The sequence below is a fragment of the Lacerta agilis genome, chromosome 6 (genome assembly GCF_009819535.1).
Source record: "Lacerta agilis isolate rLacAgi1 chromosome 6, rLacAgi1.pri, whole genome shotgun sequence".
Lineage (NCBI taxonomy): Eukaryota > Metazoa > Chordata > Lepidosauria > Squamata > Lacertidae > Lacerta > Lacerta agilis.
Genome location: NC_046317.1, coordinates 30,355,400 through 30,372,413, shown reverse-complemented (window position 1 = coordinate 30,372,413; position 17,014 = coordinate 30,355,400). Strand labels below are relative to the sequence as shown.

Genomic DNA, 17,014 nt, shown 5'->3' with positions numbered 1-17,014 from the left:
TAAAAATCACATGACAATGGCTATTGACATCCCACAGCTAGGGCTACAGTGAAATGTGCTTTTATCCTATGTGCCATGCTGGAAGGATTTTAATGCGTTTGAATTGCAGAATCAAAGGGCTGGAGTCGGCTTGCCATTTGGCAGCCTGTTCCTCTGAATGCCTCTGCAGGTTCTTTCTCAAAATCTAAGCTAAACATATACCTATTTCAAGCATCAAGCTTTCACATGCTCAATGTAATAATGTGGCAAATTCTCCCAGCACACTCAGCTGCCTTCTTTTAGAGTAGCAATGATTTAGTAAGATTCAGGAAAATGATTTAAGCACTGCTTAAAATACTATCGTATTTTTCGCTCCATAAGACGCACTTCCTCCTAAAAAGTAAGAGGGAATGTCTGTGCGTCTTATGGAGTCAATGCATGGTTCCTGGAGCCGAATTGCCTAGGGGAGAGAAGGGGATATTGAAAGGAAGCTGCTGAACAGCTGTTCAGCAAGTGATAGGGAGAGAGATAAGGCTCCCTTTCCAGCCCCGCCCCCTTGCCCAGGCCTCCATAGTTGAATGCAGAGGGAGGCTGTTTGTTTCCCCAGCGACATGTGACTAGCTGATTAGATTATCTGTCTGGAAACTGTAGAAATGGCTGTAGGACTAGAAGCTGCAGAACTGTGAGTTGAACCCCATAAAATTGGGGCTTTTCCTCTTTGCAAAAAAAGCTGCACCATTTTGAGCTGACCCTCAAAAAAAACAGGGCTTTCACCCTTTCCTCCTCTAAAAACTAGGTGCGTCTTATGGAGCGAAAAATATGGTTTGTTTGTTTTTTGTTTTTTTTAAACCTATTCAAAATTCAGCTTGAGCTGGGACCAAAAGAAAGATGATTTTGAACCTATCAGCTTATTAATGATAACATCTCTTTTCAATTGTATATCTGGGCTTTCAATCTATTTTCTCTTTCCTTCTGCAGGGTTCCTAATCATCCTTCAGTACCTTATCATTATTACGAACCTGTAGGACCTGATGAATGTACAATGTACATTTCACATGAACGGGGAAGAAAGGGCAGTCATCATCGTTTTATCACAGAAAAACGAGTGTTCGAGAACTGGGCCCGGACATTCAATATTCACTTTTTTCAGCCAGACTGGAAACCAGAATCACTTCCTATAACTCACGCTAAGATTAAAATGGTATTCTAAGGAACAAATGCACAAAGTTGTAATCACAATCACTTACTGTGTATCAGGCTTCAGGGGAACTGAACATTGTATCAGAGCAAGCCAACCTGAAAAAAGAAAGGTTAACAGGGTTTGCGGATAAAAACTGCTACAATATTCAGGAAGTTGTTGCAAAGGAGTACCTAAAATGGACATTTGGTATCCAGTTGTATCTTAATTGAACATTTTAACTTCTGTCCATCAGCCTCACATATGTGTATGTGATTTGTTAAAAAGAGGAGGAAAGGGATGAAGAAACCTGTGGTATAATAAGAATAATTCAAGAGATGTTTAATTATTTATGTTTTTAAGGCACGTTGCCGCTGGGTTTTCATAGTGACATTTAACAGTTACTTACTTAGTGGAGGTTTTTTAATGCAATCCAGTATTTTTCTATTTCACAATGATATGGTTATTTATCTTTCATAATCCCTCCAAAACTGAGGATTTATATACTGCTGCTGGTTTAAGGCCCAGCTTCTTTATACATTTTCTCTTTGAAATATAAGATGATTCTATCTAGCATGTAATTAATATTTGATCTGGAAGCTATGTGCTTTATTTATTTATTAATTAATTATTATTATTTTTACTCTTGGGCTCTGTTCCAGCATCAAGCCATTTGACAGCAAGCACATCTTTATGTGAAGCTGTAGCAGAGACGGGTGCCCAAAATTACAGTATGCGGCATCACACACACAAAGAGAAATGCAGAGGACCAGTTTAGGGACTTTCCTCTCTGTCATTGTTTTTAGTCTTTTCGTATTTCTAGCAACTCAACTTTCCATAGTATCACAGCAGTCTGGCCTTGTGCTGCCCTCAGCCTACCTGACCAAAAGGTGTTCTAAGCAACCTAAGCCACTAACGTGCAGGTCTTGGTGTGTTGTTTTGGCACATGCTCTGTGAGCAATTGCTTAGTTTGTTTGTTTTTTCAAATTTATAAAAGTGTTTTACAAAAACCATTGTTATGAGGATGACAGAAGCTGTACTGGCCGAAATGGGGGCAGTAATGAAACCAACAAAGGCTGACTGCATCCTTCTCTGGGCATAGCAGAGCCCAGACCTTTGTAAATACAGGGTTTGTGTATAGAACTAAGTAGCAGCTGAGGGAAGGCAGAAGAAGTTTCCACCTTGTCAACCAACTTCATGTAAGTTTTGAGGTGTGGTAAGCAGACTGCATGGTTCAGTGATTGAGTCCCAACTAATTCTATGTGGATCTAATGTTGGTCCTGACTCAACACGAATAAAAGGTGCCAGTTTCTTTTGAGATGCACTGGACAATATGAAATTCTTTCAAATCAGACTGAATGGCACTAATAGTTATGTATGTTGATACTTGCACATTTTGTTTTTGTGGGATTACACCTGGCTGATGAATAAAGAGGATTTCATTTTCAGTGTTGTTTGTCCTTTCACCTCACAAATGCTCAAAGTCAAATCGCTTCTTCAAAGGAATTTCCAAGAATTACTTGACCTACTGCACACTGCCATACACCAGTAGTTCAAATGATGAAATTCTTTCACATCACAGGCACTAAAAATAGAGTTAGGTTGTCATCAAGGGGTCAGGTTATTTTAAACTGCTCAGCACTGAAAACCATAATACACAGGAGCCATGCCTAGGCGGTGATTTGAAATTTCTCTTTCTATTTGAGTTGAACTTCAGAATCTGTAGGGATCAAGTGAGTATTGCTGTATGATTCCCTATTCTTACAGCATGGGGGAAGAGAGAAAGGAAGGATTGCAGTACTGAACCCTAGTGCATACCACCAAGTTCCAGGTCCTCCAGGTGCCATAGAGGAACAGTCTCTATGACCTTGGTTTTATTGAGACGAATTGTCCCTCTTGCATGCTGCTCCTTCTGACTACTGAAATGAAGTGGGGGCTGAACCATGTGAGTACAAATGATACTGCCAGAAAGCCCTCAACATATTGCAAGGGACGATGAGATTCTGAGTAGGAAGCTGAAGAACCCTGGGGACACGTGGTTATTTCATCACTCCTTCCTGTTGAAGGTCATGGGCCAGGAAGAAAATACTGGAAGATAAAAACTGGCTGTGCAAATGGTATCATTGGGAAATTTTGGTTTCTTTGACCGTGGTCCCCACTTCCATGGAGGACTTCTTACAAGAGATGGATTGTACCTCACAGGAGCTGGCAAGAATGTGTTTGCTAGGAGTCTAGCAAGCCTGAACAGGGGAGCTTTAAACTGAATTCTGAGTGGGAGGGAGATAATCAGAGGACATGGGGAACAAAATGCTGGGTATACTTAACTGATGTACAGGAAATTGCTAAAAGGCAGGAAAGAAACAAGCAGCAGCTGGAGGGAATGCCTCATGGTTCAGTTGTCTCTATACTATACTATACTATACTATACTATGCACAGAGCATGGGAAACAAACAAGATGAACTTCAACTATTAAGATAGCAAATAACTGGCTAGGGTTTACTGAAACCTGGTGGGTTAAGACTTGTGAGTGGAATGTAATAACTGAGGGCTATCACCTATTCAAAAGGAATAGACCAAACATTATATGTAAAGGATGTGTACACCTTTGACTTGGGGCATGGAAGGCATTTGGGAGGAAACTGCTATAGACCTCCAAGCCAGACTGAAGACTTAGATGATGCCTTCCTACAGCAGATTACCAAACATTCAAAAAGGAGATATATAGCAGTCATTGGAGGCTTTGACTACCCTGGTATCTGGTGGAATGCAAACTAAGAATGTAAGGTCCAACAAAGTCCTCAATTTCCTGGCTGACAATTTTTAGTGGATGAGAGATCTCATGGTCAGAAATACTTGAGTTCAAGATGGATGGGCATTTCTTACAGGTGGTATGTTGAAGGTACCACCAACAAGAAATAAAAGTGGAAGGCATGTAAAGAAACTTGTGTGGCTAAATAACGAGCTTTCAGATTAGCTGATATTTAGAAGGAGCATATATAAAAATGAAAGAAGGGGGAAATCATTTAGAAGTATTCACAAGGAGTCAAAACTTGCAGAAAGAACAAGCTCAGGCTTGAAGCATAGATTACTTTCAGGTTATGAACTCTTGACTTTGACAGCCCAAGTTTCTTCAAGACAAAGAATGGAGTTAGCAGTGTTAGCCAGGGCTGACTATAAGAACAATGTTTGACAAGCCACACTATATACAGGGGAATGCAGAGTACTGTATTTGTAAAAGAAAATTCTGGAGGCAGGAATCTACCCTTGAAAATTCAAGTCATCACTTTGGGAGAGTGCAATATTATATTTATATATAATTTTAAATAGACTGCATGGCCTTTTCATTCCCAAGGTGATTCACAACCATAAAGGTGCAGCTTTACAATAAACACTAATAAAAACTAAGAATCACATTTAAAAAAAAAAAAACTTACAAGCAGCATCAGAAGAAAATGACAATTCATTTAAAACTTGGCAGAATAATTATGTCTAAATCCATCTGTCTTTTATAAGTGTATCTGTTATTATGGAACTGCTTCTTTAAGAAATAGTTGCAGAGGAAAGAGGGATCATTGGGAAAGGGAGGGAGGAAAGTAGGTTGTTGTTTTGGGGCCTGACCTGCAGCTTCTATATGCCTTCCAGATGTTGCTGAACTCCCAATTCCTACCATCCCTGACCGCTAGCTATATGGAGTGGCACTGATGAGAGCTGGAAGCCATCACACTGACTACCCCTGATCTATAGGCTAGGACCGAGTGCAGTACATTATATAGTCTATAATCCCACCTTCATCAGACTGTTGTCCCATGGCACACTGGAGTGTGTGTGGGAGGGAGATTTTAGGCTGGCAAAAGTAGTATGATTTTGGGGAGAGAGGCAGAACCTACAAACCAGACACGGTAGTGACACTTTCTCTCCTTTTTCACATTACAAAACCTAAGCCCTGTCTCCCAAGTTGTGACTTGGATGCTATCAGCAGCCCAGATACCATTTCTTTTAAAAGCATGGGAATGCCTCTTGTTTCTGCAGAGAACATTCACACTTGCACAATGTAATTGCCACAGTTTTTATTGATTTTTGTTATTGTGTGTGGCTGCTAACAGAAAAGAGGAAGGTGGATTGAATGCTGGATGAAAAAACACTTAATTCCATACCTGCTTGTACTTTAGGCTCCATTAGTGTTTGTGTTGTTAACACAAATACCCAGGCTTCCCTAAATAGAGAGCCTGGGATGCTACAGCCTTTTCAGCATAACCTTGAAAGCACCTCTATTAGTTTCTACACTTACGCAAAAGTACAACAAAGATAAAAATAAAAGCTTTGAGAAGTGGAGTTTTTAAAAACACAGGTTACTATAGTCTCTCTCTGCAGGGATATTATTGCCATTGCTATTGTAATTACCATTCCTAGAAACTCATAATCACATCCAACACCTATAAGAAAGTAACTGCAAAAACTGTCCTCAGAAAGGCTGGAGAACAGCAAAGTATATTTGCCTTGGCCTTGTACAGTATGCCCGCATCTTACGCAGACTTAATTTGTGTGATTTCAGCTATGTGCAGGCAAATTGGAGAAGTCAGATTGTTGGAAGTCTCATGAGAGCGCCCCTAACACTCCCAGAACCAGGGCACTGAGCAAGCAACGCCAAGAGTGTAAAAGCTCTTTTCGTGCTGGGAAAACTTAAGCAGCCCCAATGCAAGAAGAGCTTTAAGCCACACAGGTGTGCATTGTAAAAAGTGTGAACTAGATTTTCTACAGGGCCTCCGTTTGGTTTCCTGGCCTTAGATTTTCTTTAAAAGGAACTCTGCCCTCCTTTCTTAGACCTATACTGGGCACAATCAAATGTGTTGCTAGCACTGCCCTTAATCTGGAAGTCAGACATAGCACATTAAGCAGCTTGGCATAGATATACCATGCATTACTGGCTCTGAATCATTGCTGTCTCTCCAATGTCTCAGGCATGTCAGGTGCTGTAGGATTCTTTGGGGTCTATATTGAAGTATGAAGATGTGGAAGTCCCAGAGTTACACGCATCAGCTAATGGGCCATGTACAACACAGTTACTTGGCCTTAGTCTGCCTCTGACAAATGCATGCCATTTCTAAATAGAAGAGTAATTTTATTGCTTTACCTTGTAAGAAGATCATAGAGGGCAGATTCCCCAAGGTTCCCTTCCAGGATAGCTTCAGAAATCGAAATGGCCTTTCACCTGTTCTTCTACTGTAGATTTTATCAATGGCTTGTAGAACACATAATTTAGCCTCTTATGAGGAGTTTTCCTGGTTGATCAAAAAGGGTATTTATTAGTCCCCTTCCTTCTTCGAGGGGACTAATAAATCTGTTACTGAAAAGGCAGAAAAATATATGAATGCTTTATCTCTCATACATGCTATGATCATTATTCACTTGTCAGTGTTAATAAACTGGTTCTACTGAGGCTGTGATTTTGTATTTTATACTTTGGTCAGTTGACTGTAATAGACAGATTGTTCAAGGTTCTAGCTATGTCCTATGGTACTCCATTCCACCCTTTCTTCTCCCCCACTCTCTATTTTGTATTCTATGGCCAATAAGCATGCACAGCCCTCATGGGGCTGTTCTGAAATGTATTGTTTTGGCCCCATAAGCCACCTACATCCCATTCCATGTTCTGTGATAACTTTGTATATTTGATGCATCTAGCAACAGGGCCTCTGCTGCTATAGTAGTGTCAACACACACTGCTGTACACGTCCAGTACCCGAGTTTGGTAGCAATAAGATTTCACCAACACTGTAGTCCTTCAGACCTTGAATGCTATGCACCTCACTGGAGTGTGCTCACAAGAATATTAGATGCATTCAACTAGAAGCTTCTGGACACTGCAAGCGCCAAAAAGGAAAAGATTGTGGATGTTACAATCCAATTGCTTTCCATTCTCTGTGCATCAAAGAATCATACCCTCAGACTCATTGAGCATGGATTGCTGCATTTCAATCTAATTGCTTTTCTCACCTCTGTTAATCAGCTTTGCCGGCATACTTACTGCTTTTTCCGTTCATAAATTGTATTTTAATAACCCACCTAATTGCCTCTTTTCCCTAAGCAGATTATCTTTTCAGAAGGACGTCTTGACTTGTAACTCCACGTCTCCTCAGAATCCATCCAAAGTCTGCTGCTTTTACTCAGATGGGCAGTTTTTTTAGGTTGAACAAGAAGTCTAGATGAGGCCTACAAAGTGGGGATGACAGAGTTTAATTGCAAGTGAAACAGGGCTCTATTAAATTCACTGTCAATGTGACAACCTATGTCCATAAAACACATTTATCGTTAGATTTATAAAGTATGATAAATGGAAATGGAAAGAAAAAAGAAAAGTGGAATCACTGTCAGATACCTGAATCAAGGAATTATACATAGATGGCCCGTTAAAGACCAATTCAATGTAAAAAAAAAAAAGTGTATCGGTATACTTCATTAAAAAAAAAAAAACCTTTTCAGAACTTAAATTCCTCTAAACACTTTGTGCATTTGTTTTTAAAGAAAGCTGAATTTATAAATGTGAGGTAACTGCTTGCAAGGGATTCCGGGCCAACTACCCTGAGAATGAAGCTTTCTTTTCATCCACAAATCTGATGAAATGGTGTCTTTGATAATGACAGGTTTGCAGGTGTACCTACCTCTAAAAAGGTGAGTTATTTTCCCATTTTCTGACATTTTCTTAAAGATAGTACAGGCAAGGTGGCCCATTTTATGCTCATTGTGGCCTAGAAGAAGCCTGTGATTGTATTCACAATGATTAGATTATCTTGGGTATCATTCTGACCCAAGTTTTCCTGGCCAAGTATTCTCAGCAACCATCTATTCATAAATTTATCAAGAGGTGTAGAAAGGAGGTTATTTCTCACTTCCCGGTAACAGATGAATTGGCTAGGCTGAGGAAATTATTTTGAACCAAGTTTATCACTATCTTCCATTACTGAGCCATCCAGCTTATTGAGGTGTGGGCCAAAGAACTGTGAGTGAAAGGGGGGGAAATGTATTGGTGCTGTTCAGTAAGCAATTCCACAATCCAACAGAGTATTCTCTCCTTGCAGTACACTATGCATGAGGGTGTGTTACAGCAAGAGAAGCACCAATTAGGAAAGAGACAGGCTAAAACATATACACGCTAGCGCTAAGGTTCTTAACCTGTGGTCCATAGACGGTCCATGAACCAGGTGCAAAAAGAAGGGGTGTTCTTCTATTTTCTTCCTGATACTTTGAAAATTGTGTTTGTGGAGGGGGAATTTTTTTTTCATATCAAATTTATTGGGCAGGGGTCCATCAAATTACCAGAGGCCCATGACCCCCTAAAAGGTGAAGAACCACTGCTCTAGTGGCGACAAAGAACGAACAAGATTTGGGCAAAAGTCTCTTGCAGTCTTGTGCAAGCGTCTCTCTGGATTTGGACCACTTCTGATGTCGCATTTCTTTCCTAGATCAGAAAAGGCTCTTCCATGAGAAGAGGCAGCATTTTGCAAAAGAAAGGACATCTTTGGATCCAGCCTGAAGTCTTCAATGCCTCACAAAACAGCACTTAGAAGTAACAGTTCGTTTTTATCCTCACAGATTGCCCACTCACCTCTGTATGATGCTGAGTGGACTGAAGGACAATAAACATACACACCTAACACTGCCATTGATAAAGTCTGTTTTGTATGTTTCCGTTTCATTCCATAGAACAGTGTGGCATACTTACCAAGATATTGTGCTTGTGGCACTGAAACTGCATCACGCTCACCTGAAAGAGATACTGTTGCTATGGCACTTCAGACTTAAAGGTTTTTTTTTGTTGTTGTTCCACTTTATTTATTTATTATTTAGATTTATACCCTGCATCTTCCTTCAGAGGAGACCAGAGCAGCATGTTAACTATATGCAACCCACAACTCCAAACTTCATGAACAAAAAATACTGCAGTGATACAGATTGAATGCTATGTTTAGGGTGTGTCATCTTAGAGGGGAAAACTTAATTTTTGCAAATTTCTTCAGTGAGCGGTCTTAAAAATATGTTTTTGGTTATGAAGGAATTCAAATCTGCTATTGAACAACATTTAGCTTGGTAAGTCTACATTTGATGAAGAAGCCCATAAACTGCTTTCAGAAAACCAAAGAATTACAATTTTACTTTCTGAAAAGGTCAGGTAATGCCAAACAAGCAAGCAAACAAACAAATTAACTGAAAGGACTTGGCAATCATTTTTAATTATTTCTACGCAATTTCACACACATTTTACTTACTAAGCAAAACTAAATTATATTAAATTAACCAAAATATCTTTGGAATTCCCAAATCATGTTACAACTTTTCAGCACTCCTCATTTTTGGAATTCAAAAGTTCAAAAATTCAACATGCTCTAATGTGGGAATCTTCCATATTGGAGCCACTCCATATGAGGGCATATTTAGTAACCAATAAATTTAATTGCATAATGTTTAATGGCCCACCCCAAATCATTCTGCAGCAAGCCATTCTTCTTCCTACTTTTATTTTCTCTGTGAACAGATTTAATTCATGAAGAGCAGAACACAAAGAACAAATAAATAATACACCCGACAACAAAATGTATAGTTCAGTTTTCAAGTACATAGTCCTAATGGATTTCCCCCCATGAATCTCGTTTTTAACAACTTGTTCCTCTTAACAAGATACTGAAGAACATAAAGTAATTTTGGAAAGTCAGACAGCATACCCTTCTGCTGAACACAAGGCAGTGAGTGGGTTCTCTCATCAAGCAGATCCAGGAAATACATTGTTTGGGCCTTTTTTTGTTTTCAATTCTAATCATTCTTGGAATCCAAGAAGCAAAACTGCCCTAGGTAAAAGGATTGATCTAAAGGTCTGTATTTAACAGAGCGAAATCAATATTTCCTATGGTATTTTTGTTTCTGTTGAGCAAGTGTTCAATATGTCACTGCAAAAGTCCGCAAAGTGACTTAAGTCTATATTGATAAAATGACATCTTAAATAAGGTTCTGCATATTGTCTAGACCTTCATTTCAGTGATGGGGGTAATGATTACATTAGAAGTAGAAGTAGAAAAAATAATAATCTTTTTACAACTTACAGTTTGTTCTGCAGTGCACATACAGGGTAATGCCACCCTGAATACTCCCTGTATAGTAGATGCAAACGCTATTCTCCCTGCAGCAAACTAAGGTAAGATGAAGCCTGCTTTTACCTCTTTGGAGCCTGTATGTTAGGTTGCTCATTCATTTCAATGGAGGAGGAGGAGGGAAGGATTCTCACAAGCAGAAGGCCTTTGTGTCCTTGGAAGTTTTATAAAATGTGTTCAAAGTGGATATTAAACAGCTGCATTTAACAATACAAAACACAAAGTAAAAATGTGCAAGTATCATAACAAGTGGGGTGGTGGAGAAGAACTTTCAGGTAGAAGACCTCATTTTTATTCAAGGGTGCATTCAGAGCAAGACATCTTGATTGCTCTAAGGGTCTAAAAGATGTGTTTCATGTGTTTGATTCCATAGGTTTTAAAGAAGACCATGATAATGAGCGCCCAGAGTCCTAAGATAAACCCTCCAGGGGGATGCCAGTCTTTCTGTTTTGGTTTCTGCGAAGCAAAAAGCAAAAAGGAAAGAAAAAAGTTAACATTCAATGTTCACTACCAGATAAGGGTTAAAAAGCAAAAGCAAAGGATTCTTTGGGTGATAACAGCCACCAATGGAGGCATCTGCTCACAAAAGAAGAGGAAGCTCCCTGTCTGCCCTCGATATTCCCATCTCAGGTAGCCCCTAGTGCCCCCATCTATCTCAGAGGGTTGGGAGATGCCTCAGAACAAGACTGTTGTTGTGTGCTACAACAAACATCTCCTGTTGGATGAACAAAAATACTGATGAAATACGCTGAAATGTGACAACATATTACAGCCAGGCAGACCATGTTATAGTGCAATAAAGCAACCATTTTTTTTCAAGTGTCAAAGATACTGTGTTTGTGTGTGTGTGCAAGCACAAACACCTATTTTATTTGTAGAGGATTATGCGTATCTTTTTCTTAACACTGAATTTTATACAGAGCAGAATGGAATGGTTAGTTTCCTTAGCTATGGACGAGTCTACAAAGGTCAGGTACCACTACAATCTGGATTGTCAGGGGAAGGGGAGGAGGCCAGAACCTTTTCAGAATGTTTATAGGAACATGATTCAATGAAATGATAGTTGTTGTTTTTTTAAAAAAGAAGTATTTAAAGCAATGAATGATGCAGACAATTCTGTAGCTTATAGTAATGAGAAAACAGACAACTGCAAATGAATACTTACAAATGGATAGGCAATTCTCATTAACGATAAAATGGATGAAGCTCCAATCAGTCTCCCCACTAGTATTCACATGCACTTTCTCCCAAAATATCAAGCCTACGCACGCACGCACGCACGCTCACACACACACAGAGTGCAAGTAACAGCTCCTACACCTCACACAAAAGAACCTTTCTGGTTTAAATTTTCCTAATTAACCCAGAACTTCATATGCATATTGCACTGCTCATTTCATCAATCTCTTTGTGCTATCAATCTTTCTTCACTTGGATCTCAGACAAATCCTTACCACAAAGTGGCACCTGACCCTCCTAGACAAATGACTTCAATTTGCAGCCAGTGACACTAAAAGCCTTTCTCGCCTATTTTGTATAGAACACGTAATTTAATTTCTTTAAAGAAATTTATTGGAATAAATATTTATAAGGTGACCCCGGTGGAAGGTTTTACATCTTGTCATACAACACACCAAAGCTGCCGCCCCAACTGCCTTCCTGGTCTCTCAAATTCCAAGGGAGATCTGGCTAGAGGAATGCTTTTTATATTTGAATTCAAGAGCACATAAATAATCTGTTCAAAGCTGAACAGTGCAGCTTTGAAATGCACTGGATACATTATTGATATAAAAAAGACAGCAAGGCAGCAAAAAGAAAAACAGCTGGAAGAGGTGAATGTGCTGCATTCCAAGAAATAAATATGACTTGACATTGGGGATTTAGAGATTTACAGAGCGAAAACTGCATGCAGGGCTGCACCCTAGCTACAGCAGTAACAATCCAGTAGCAGAACTGATCTGGAGATCCACACAGGCTGTGATTAGGAAGACCATCCCACCTCAAGATTGTTGGCCAAGTGTGAACAGCAGTGGTAGACAGCACAGCATGGGAATGAGCATGTTGGTGAGTATCTGTATTGTTAAGTCCAGTTTAGTTCACATGTTCATCCCACCAACCAATTGTTCCCTCCCATGTTCTGGTAATAGCAATAAGAGTACAACAAGGACATGTGGTGCCAACAACAGGACAGCATTAACAGGACAAATGGGTAACCTCATTGTCGTCATAAAATACAAGCGTCAATAGCCAAATGGGAGGTGATATGTTAAGGAAGGGGCACTACTGTGGTCATTCCCATTCTACCTATGCCTTTGGAGCCTGAGACAAGCTGTAGACTCTAGAATTTCTATCTTTCCTGGAGCATCACAACCCCTGCACCTGCAAGCTTCTGGTAACCTAGAATTTTGACCTACCCCAGTGGATGTTATTGAGCCTCATTCCATTGATATCCAACTCCTTCAATTCTGACCTTAATCTGACCAATTCTGAGAATAATTTGGAAATAACTGGTGGCAGCAGAAGGAATAAGAAAAGCAGGTGACTTCAATATATAAATATATAAAGATCTAAGTGGTGCGGATCCTATCTGAGGAAATATAAAGGTGGGATTTTAACCTAGAGATAATACAACAAAAAGTGCCAAGCTGGCAGAGACTTGAGTATTTCTTGGAGTTATAATTAAGGCACAGGAAGGCTATCAGATTTCCCTTTCTGCAACCAAGCTGCATTCTAGACTTTTATCCCATGAACTATTAAAATCCCTTTCTTTTAATGTAACAATAATTGCCTAATTTGCCGAGGTCCACAATCTTTCTTTCTTTCTTTCTTTCTTTCTCTTTCTTTCCAAGCAAGGCTATTTTGGCCTCAGTGCTAAAGCACAGTAACCAAACCCTCACGTTTTCTAATGAAACATACTGTATATTCTGGCGTATAAGACTACTTTTTAATCCAGGAAAATCTTCTCAAAAGTCGGGGGTCGTCTTATACGCCAGGTGGAGAATCTGCGGTCGAGTATATTTCAAACTCTATATTTTAACTGGAAAAGTTGGGGGTCGTCTTATATGCCCATCGTCTTATACGCCGGAAAATACGGTAAATGCCTCATGGTGAACAAGATAAGCAGAGGCATCCACGCCTCGGGACAAGCAGACTCCATGACACCTGCTAAACTACATCCATGGCTGTTTTAATTCCAACTAATTCTCCACCTGGCAATTTCATTGGCATGGTACCCATGTTGCAACTTTACTGGAGTTTGTCTGCATTTTTCCCTAGTTTTTGGATTTACACCACACATTAACCCCTTTGTAAATGCTCTCTTTTCCCCATCATAATTGATGTTAACTGGTGAAGAGCATGCACAAAATGGTACGGTGAGTCATGAACAAATACATTTAGCAGCTTAAGGGCTGGGTATTATTAAATTGGAGGAGATTCTGAATTAAAAAGCTAGGTAGCTAGGCAACAGCTGGCTTCCAACTGTGAATAGTTTTCTGTCATACTCTTTATAGTTGGGATAGAATCATTACTCTGTGGAACTTCTAAACAGTTAACAGAATCCCGCTCTGCGTATTGTAATTAAGAAGAGGATAAAACGGAGTATTTTCAAATTGAATGGGTCTATAGGGATCCCTGTGGAAAATATCCAAGGTTTCCAGCGAGTGACTTTCATAAAGCGCAGCGCACATGTTGTTACTACAGTAAAAATGCATTGCGTGAAATGAATGATAAAGAAAATGTACTAGAGATAAGGCAACAATTAAGCATGCGAGTAGTTCATTATAATTTTTTAATTTAAAAAAATCAGGATAAAAAATTTAAGATTACAGCTTTTTGCATATAAACTTCACGGGCAGAAAAGCCACTCTGCAGATTTAATAAGGTTCCAATATACAGTGGTACCTCGCAAGACGAATGCCTCGCTAGACGAAAGGCATTCGCTAACGAAATGGGCTTTAAAATTCTGTGCTGAAGATCCATGCAGAGGCAGCAGAATATAGAATGCAACAGTCGCAATCTATAAATACCAGTACTTGTGGTACAATCTAGTCAAGCACATGGCCCAACTCTCCAATGGTGTTTGGTGGGGTGTAGAAACCTCTAGCATGTACATGATTAGTATGCAGCTTATTATACGAAGTTAAGCATTAAAACTTAAAACCCACTTTGGTTTTTAGCCCCAGTAACCTTTGCTTCTGGCTCTGCCCACCACTGGACTGAAGCCACCACTGCATTGTTCTAAATGCTTCTATACATTAATCCTTACAACGATTCACTGTAAAGTAGGCTCACATTGTTACCCTAATGGTAGGAGGGAGAAAGGCAGAGGTAGCAGCTTGCCTCTGGCCGGTCTAGGTTGAATTTTTAATCAGAGATATCCTAGCCGATAGCTACACTCCCAGCCACTTCTGTACAGAAGCTCCCTCTCACTCTCGCTCAGAAGCCTCCTTTGCCAGAGAAATCAGTGGGGCTTTCAATGTCAGGCCAACTATGCATAGACAAGGTCTCTCAAGTACATTGCCTAAATTTTGTGACTGTCAAAGGGATGTTTACAACCCGAATGCCAGTCTTAATGACATTTTGGTTAATAAGCAGAAATGGAGGGATTAAACAAAAATGCTCCAAATTGTTTCATAGATTAACATGCATCTTTTATGCCGGAATTCTGTTAGGACTTTAATCGTACTGTGGATATGAAAGGGGATTAAGTTATTAGCAGATAGTTGGATTTATTAATATTTTTCCCTCATGACTCAAAAATCCTACAAATTGTAAGCTTGCATATTTTACCATAATGTGTTGGTTCACATGTGTTATAGGGAGGCTTGTGGGGAGGGTGAGGGTGTTTGTTTTGGTAATGCTAATGTATTGTTTGTTTTGTGGGGAGGGAGAAGAAAGTAAAATTTCACAAATATGTTGTCCAAACTATTGTTCTGTAACAACTATATATGATATTCTACATAATAAAACAGCCGAATTTTAGGACAATTTAATGGAAATCCTTTTTGATTGAGAGGGGTGTGTGCATTTGAATTATGATATAGTTGACTGAGCTGCCTGCTTAATCTATTTAAAATGCAAAATTGCAACTAGAATTATTTTGCAATTAAAATACATACAAGTGAGAACGTAAGATAATTCACAACAGGTGAAGGAGACTGACCAGAGGGGAAATTCTGGTCTTTCTTGTCTATTCTTTTCTCTACCACCCGTGTGCCTTCTGGTATGTTTGCTGCAGAACTATTTGGGGTCTTATCTTTCTTTGGAGCCAACATGGTAATGCTTTTGCTGAATACTATGTATCTCAATCTTCAGGAACCAGGTACCCACCATATTTAAGTTTCCATTCCTGTTAAGCCTAGGAAACTCATTGGTTATACCTGCCAAGTTTCTTATACTCCTGATGTCACCTCTTTGTCCTCCATACACTGCTACTCCTCATCCATTTCTCTAATATTCCTTATCAAGCCACTCCAATTCTAATCTGAGTACCTGGTCTAACTTTAAAACTACTACTACTACTATTACTTTGGGAAACACTGATCCGGCAAAAGTTTCTATAGAAGGGCCAATAAAATATAGAAATCAATGACACCTCTCCTACATGGTATCTTATGACCACCAAGGGGCTTGCACTAACAGTAATTATGTCTCTTCGTGTCTGAAAGAAAAGACATCTCAGGAGGACAATGTGGAATGTCTAGCAATTATATACTCGATGGGGTACAAATTCACTGTCTACTTAAGCAAATATAGTCCCCCTCAGGATCAACAGAAAAGCACCAAGCAAAAAACAACAACGGGGGAAACCAAACGAAGTTAACATGGCATAAATCTGGGGACATTTATGCAATAAACAATGTTATTCAGCCTGTTCTACAACACAGACTCTCAACTGCACCCATCTCTATTCATTTCCTCATTCCTATTCATTCTGAAAACAGAAATAATTTGATGAAAACACCAGCCTTTCTGAATTATTTAGGAAAACAATGCTAGAGGAAGCAGCCCTGGTGAGCAGCCTGCCAATATCTCTCTCCCTCTCTATTCATCAACTCTGTCAAGATGGGCCTGTGTGTCACATGACTACAGCCTTACAGGAGACCATAGAAGGATAAACAACAACAGGAAAGTTGCCAGCAGACCATCTCATTAACATTACATGATAGTTAAAGTGTGATTAATGCATGTATCTACTTGGAACTACTCTACACTTCGATAATAGTATCTTGCATAGTAAAATGCCAGAGCAGCAATTCTAATGATTTCTCAATTAAATAGGTAAAATATAAATCAAATATATGGCAACGCACATGCATACACCCTGTATGACAGCAGTACTCTCTCCCATCAATACAGGTCTGTAGGTAACAATTATATTTTACTGTTTTGGCCTGCCCTTGGGACAAATGAAGGCATTATAAACTAGAGAACATTAGCAAAAGCAAAAACACCCCTTCCCATGCCTCTTTAAAGAGTTTTCTACCACTACAAATTACCATTTATACTAGCCTTCTCCAACTTGCTGTCCCCCACATGTTTTCAGCCACAACTGTCATCAGTCCCAGCCAGAAAAGCCAGTGTCCAGAGACAAAATGAGCTATAGTCCATAACATCTGGAGGGAACCAAGTTGGGGAAGCCTGACTGACAGATGAATGAGAAACAAAACACTATGAATACTAGATATTAAGAAGAAGGAAGAGGGGATCATCAAC

General features: G+C 39.5%; 2 protein-coding genes across 2 annotated transcripts in view; one reads left to right on the top strand and one right to left on the bottom strand.

Moving 5' to 3' along the window:
- Nucleotides 1-2,604, top strand: part of ST6GALNAC5 (ST6 N-acetylgalactosaminide alpha-2,6-sialyltransferase 5) — a 72,071-nt gene extending 69,467 nt beyond the window's left edge. Inside the window, exon 4 of the mRNA XM_033151788.1 lies at nucleotides 1,819-2,604. Within this exon, the coding sequence (XP_033007679.1) occupies nucleotides 1,819-1,855 (37 nt within the window). The 3' untranslated portion in view covers nucleotides 1,856-2,604. The remainder of the gene's footprint in view (nucleotides 1-1,818) is intronic.
- A 7,072-nt stretch (nucleotides 2,605-9,676) lies between these two features.
- The window catches only part of PIGK (phosphatidylinositol glycan anchor biosynthesis class K), a 101,573-nt gene continuing 94,235 nt past the window's right edge, over nucleotides 9,677-17,014 (bottom strand). The window contains exon 11 of the mRNA XM_033151787.1: nucleotides 9,677-10,753. Coding sequence (XP_033007678.1) covers nucleotides 10,637-10,753 — 117 coding nt within the window. The 3' untranslated portion in view covers nucleotides 9,677-10,636. The remainder of the gene's footprint in view (nucleotides 10,754-17,014) is intronic.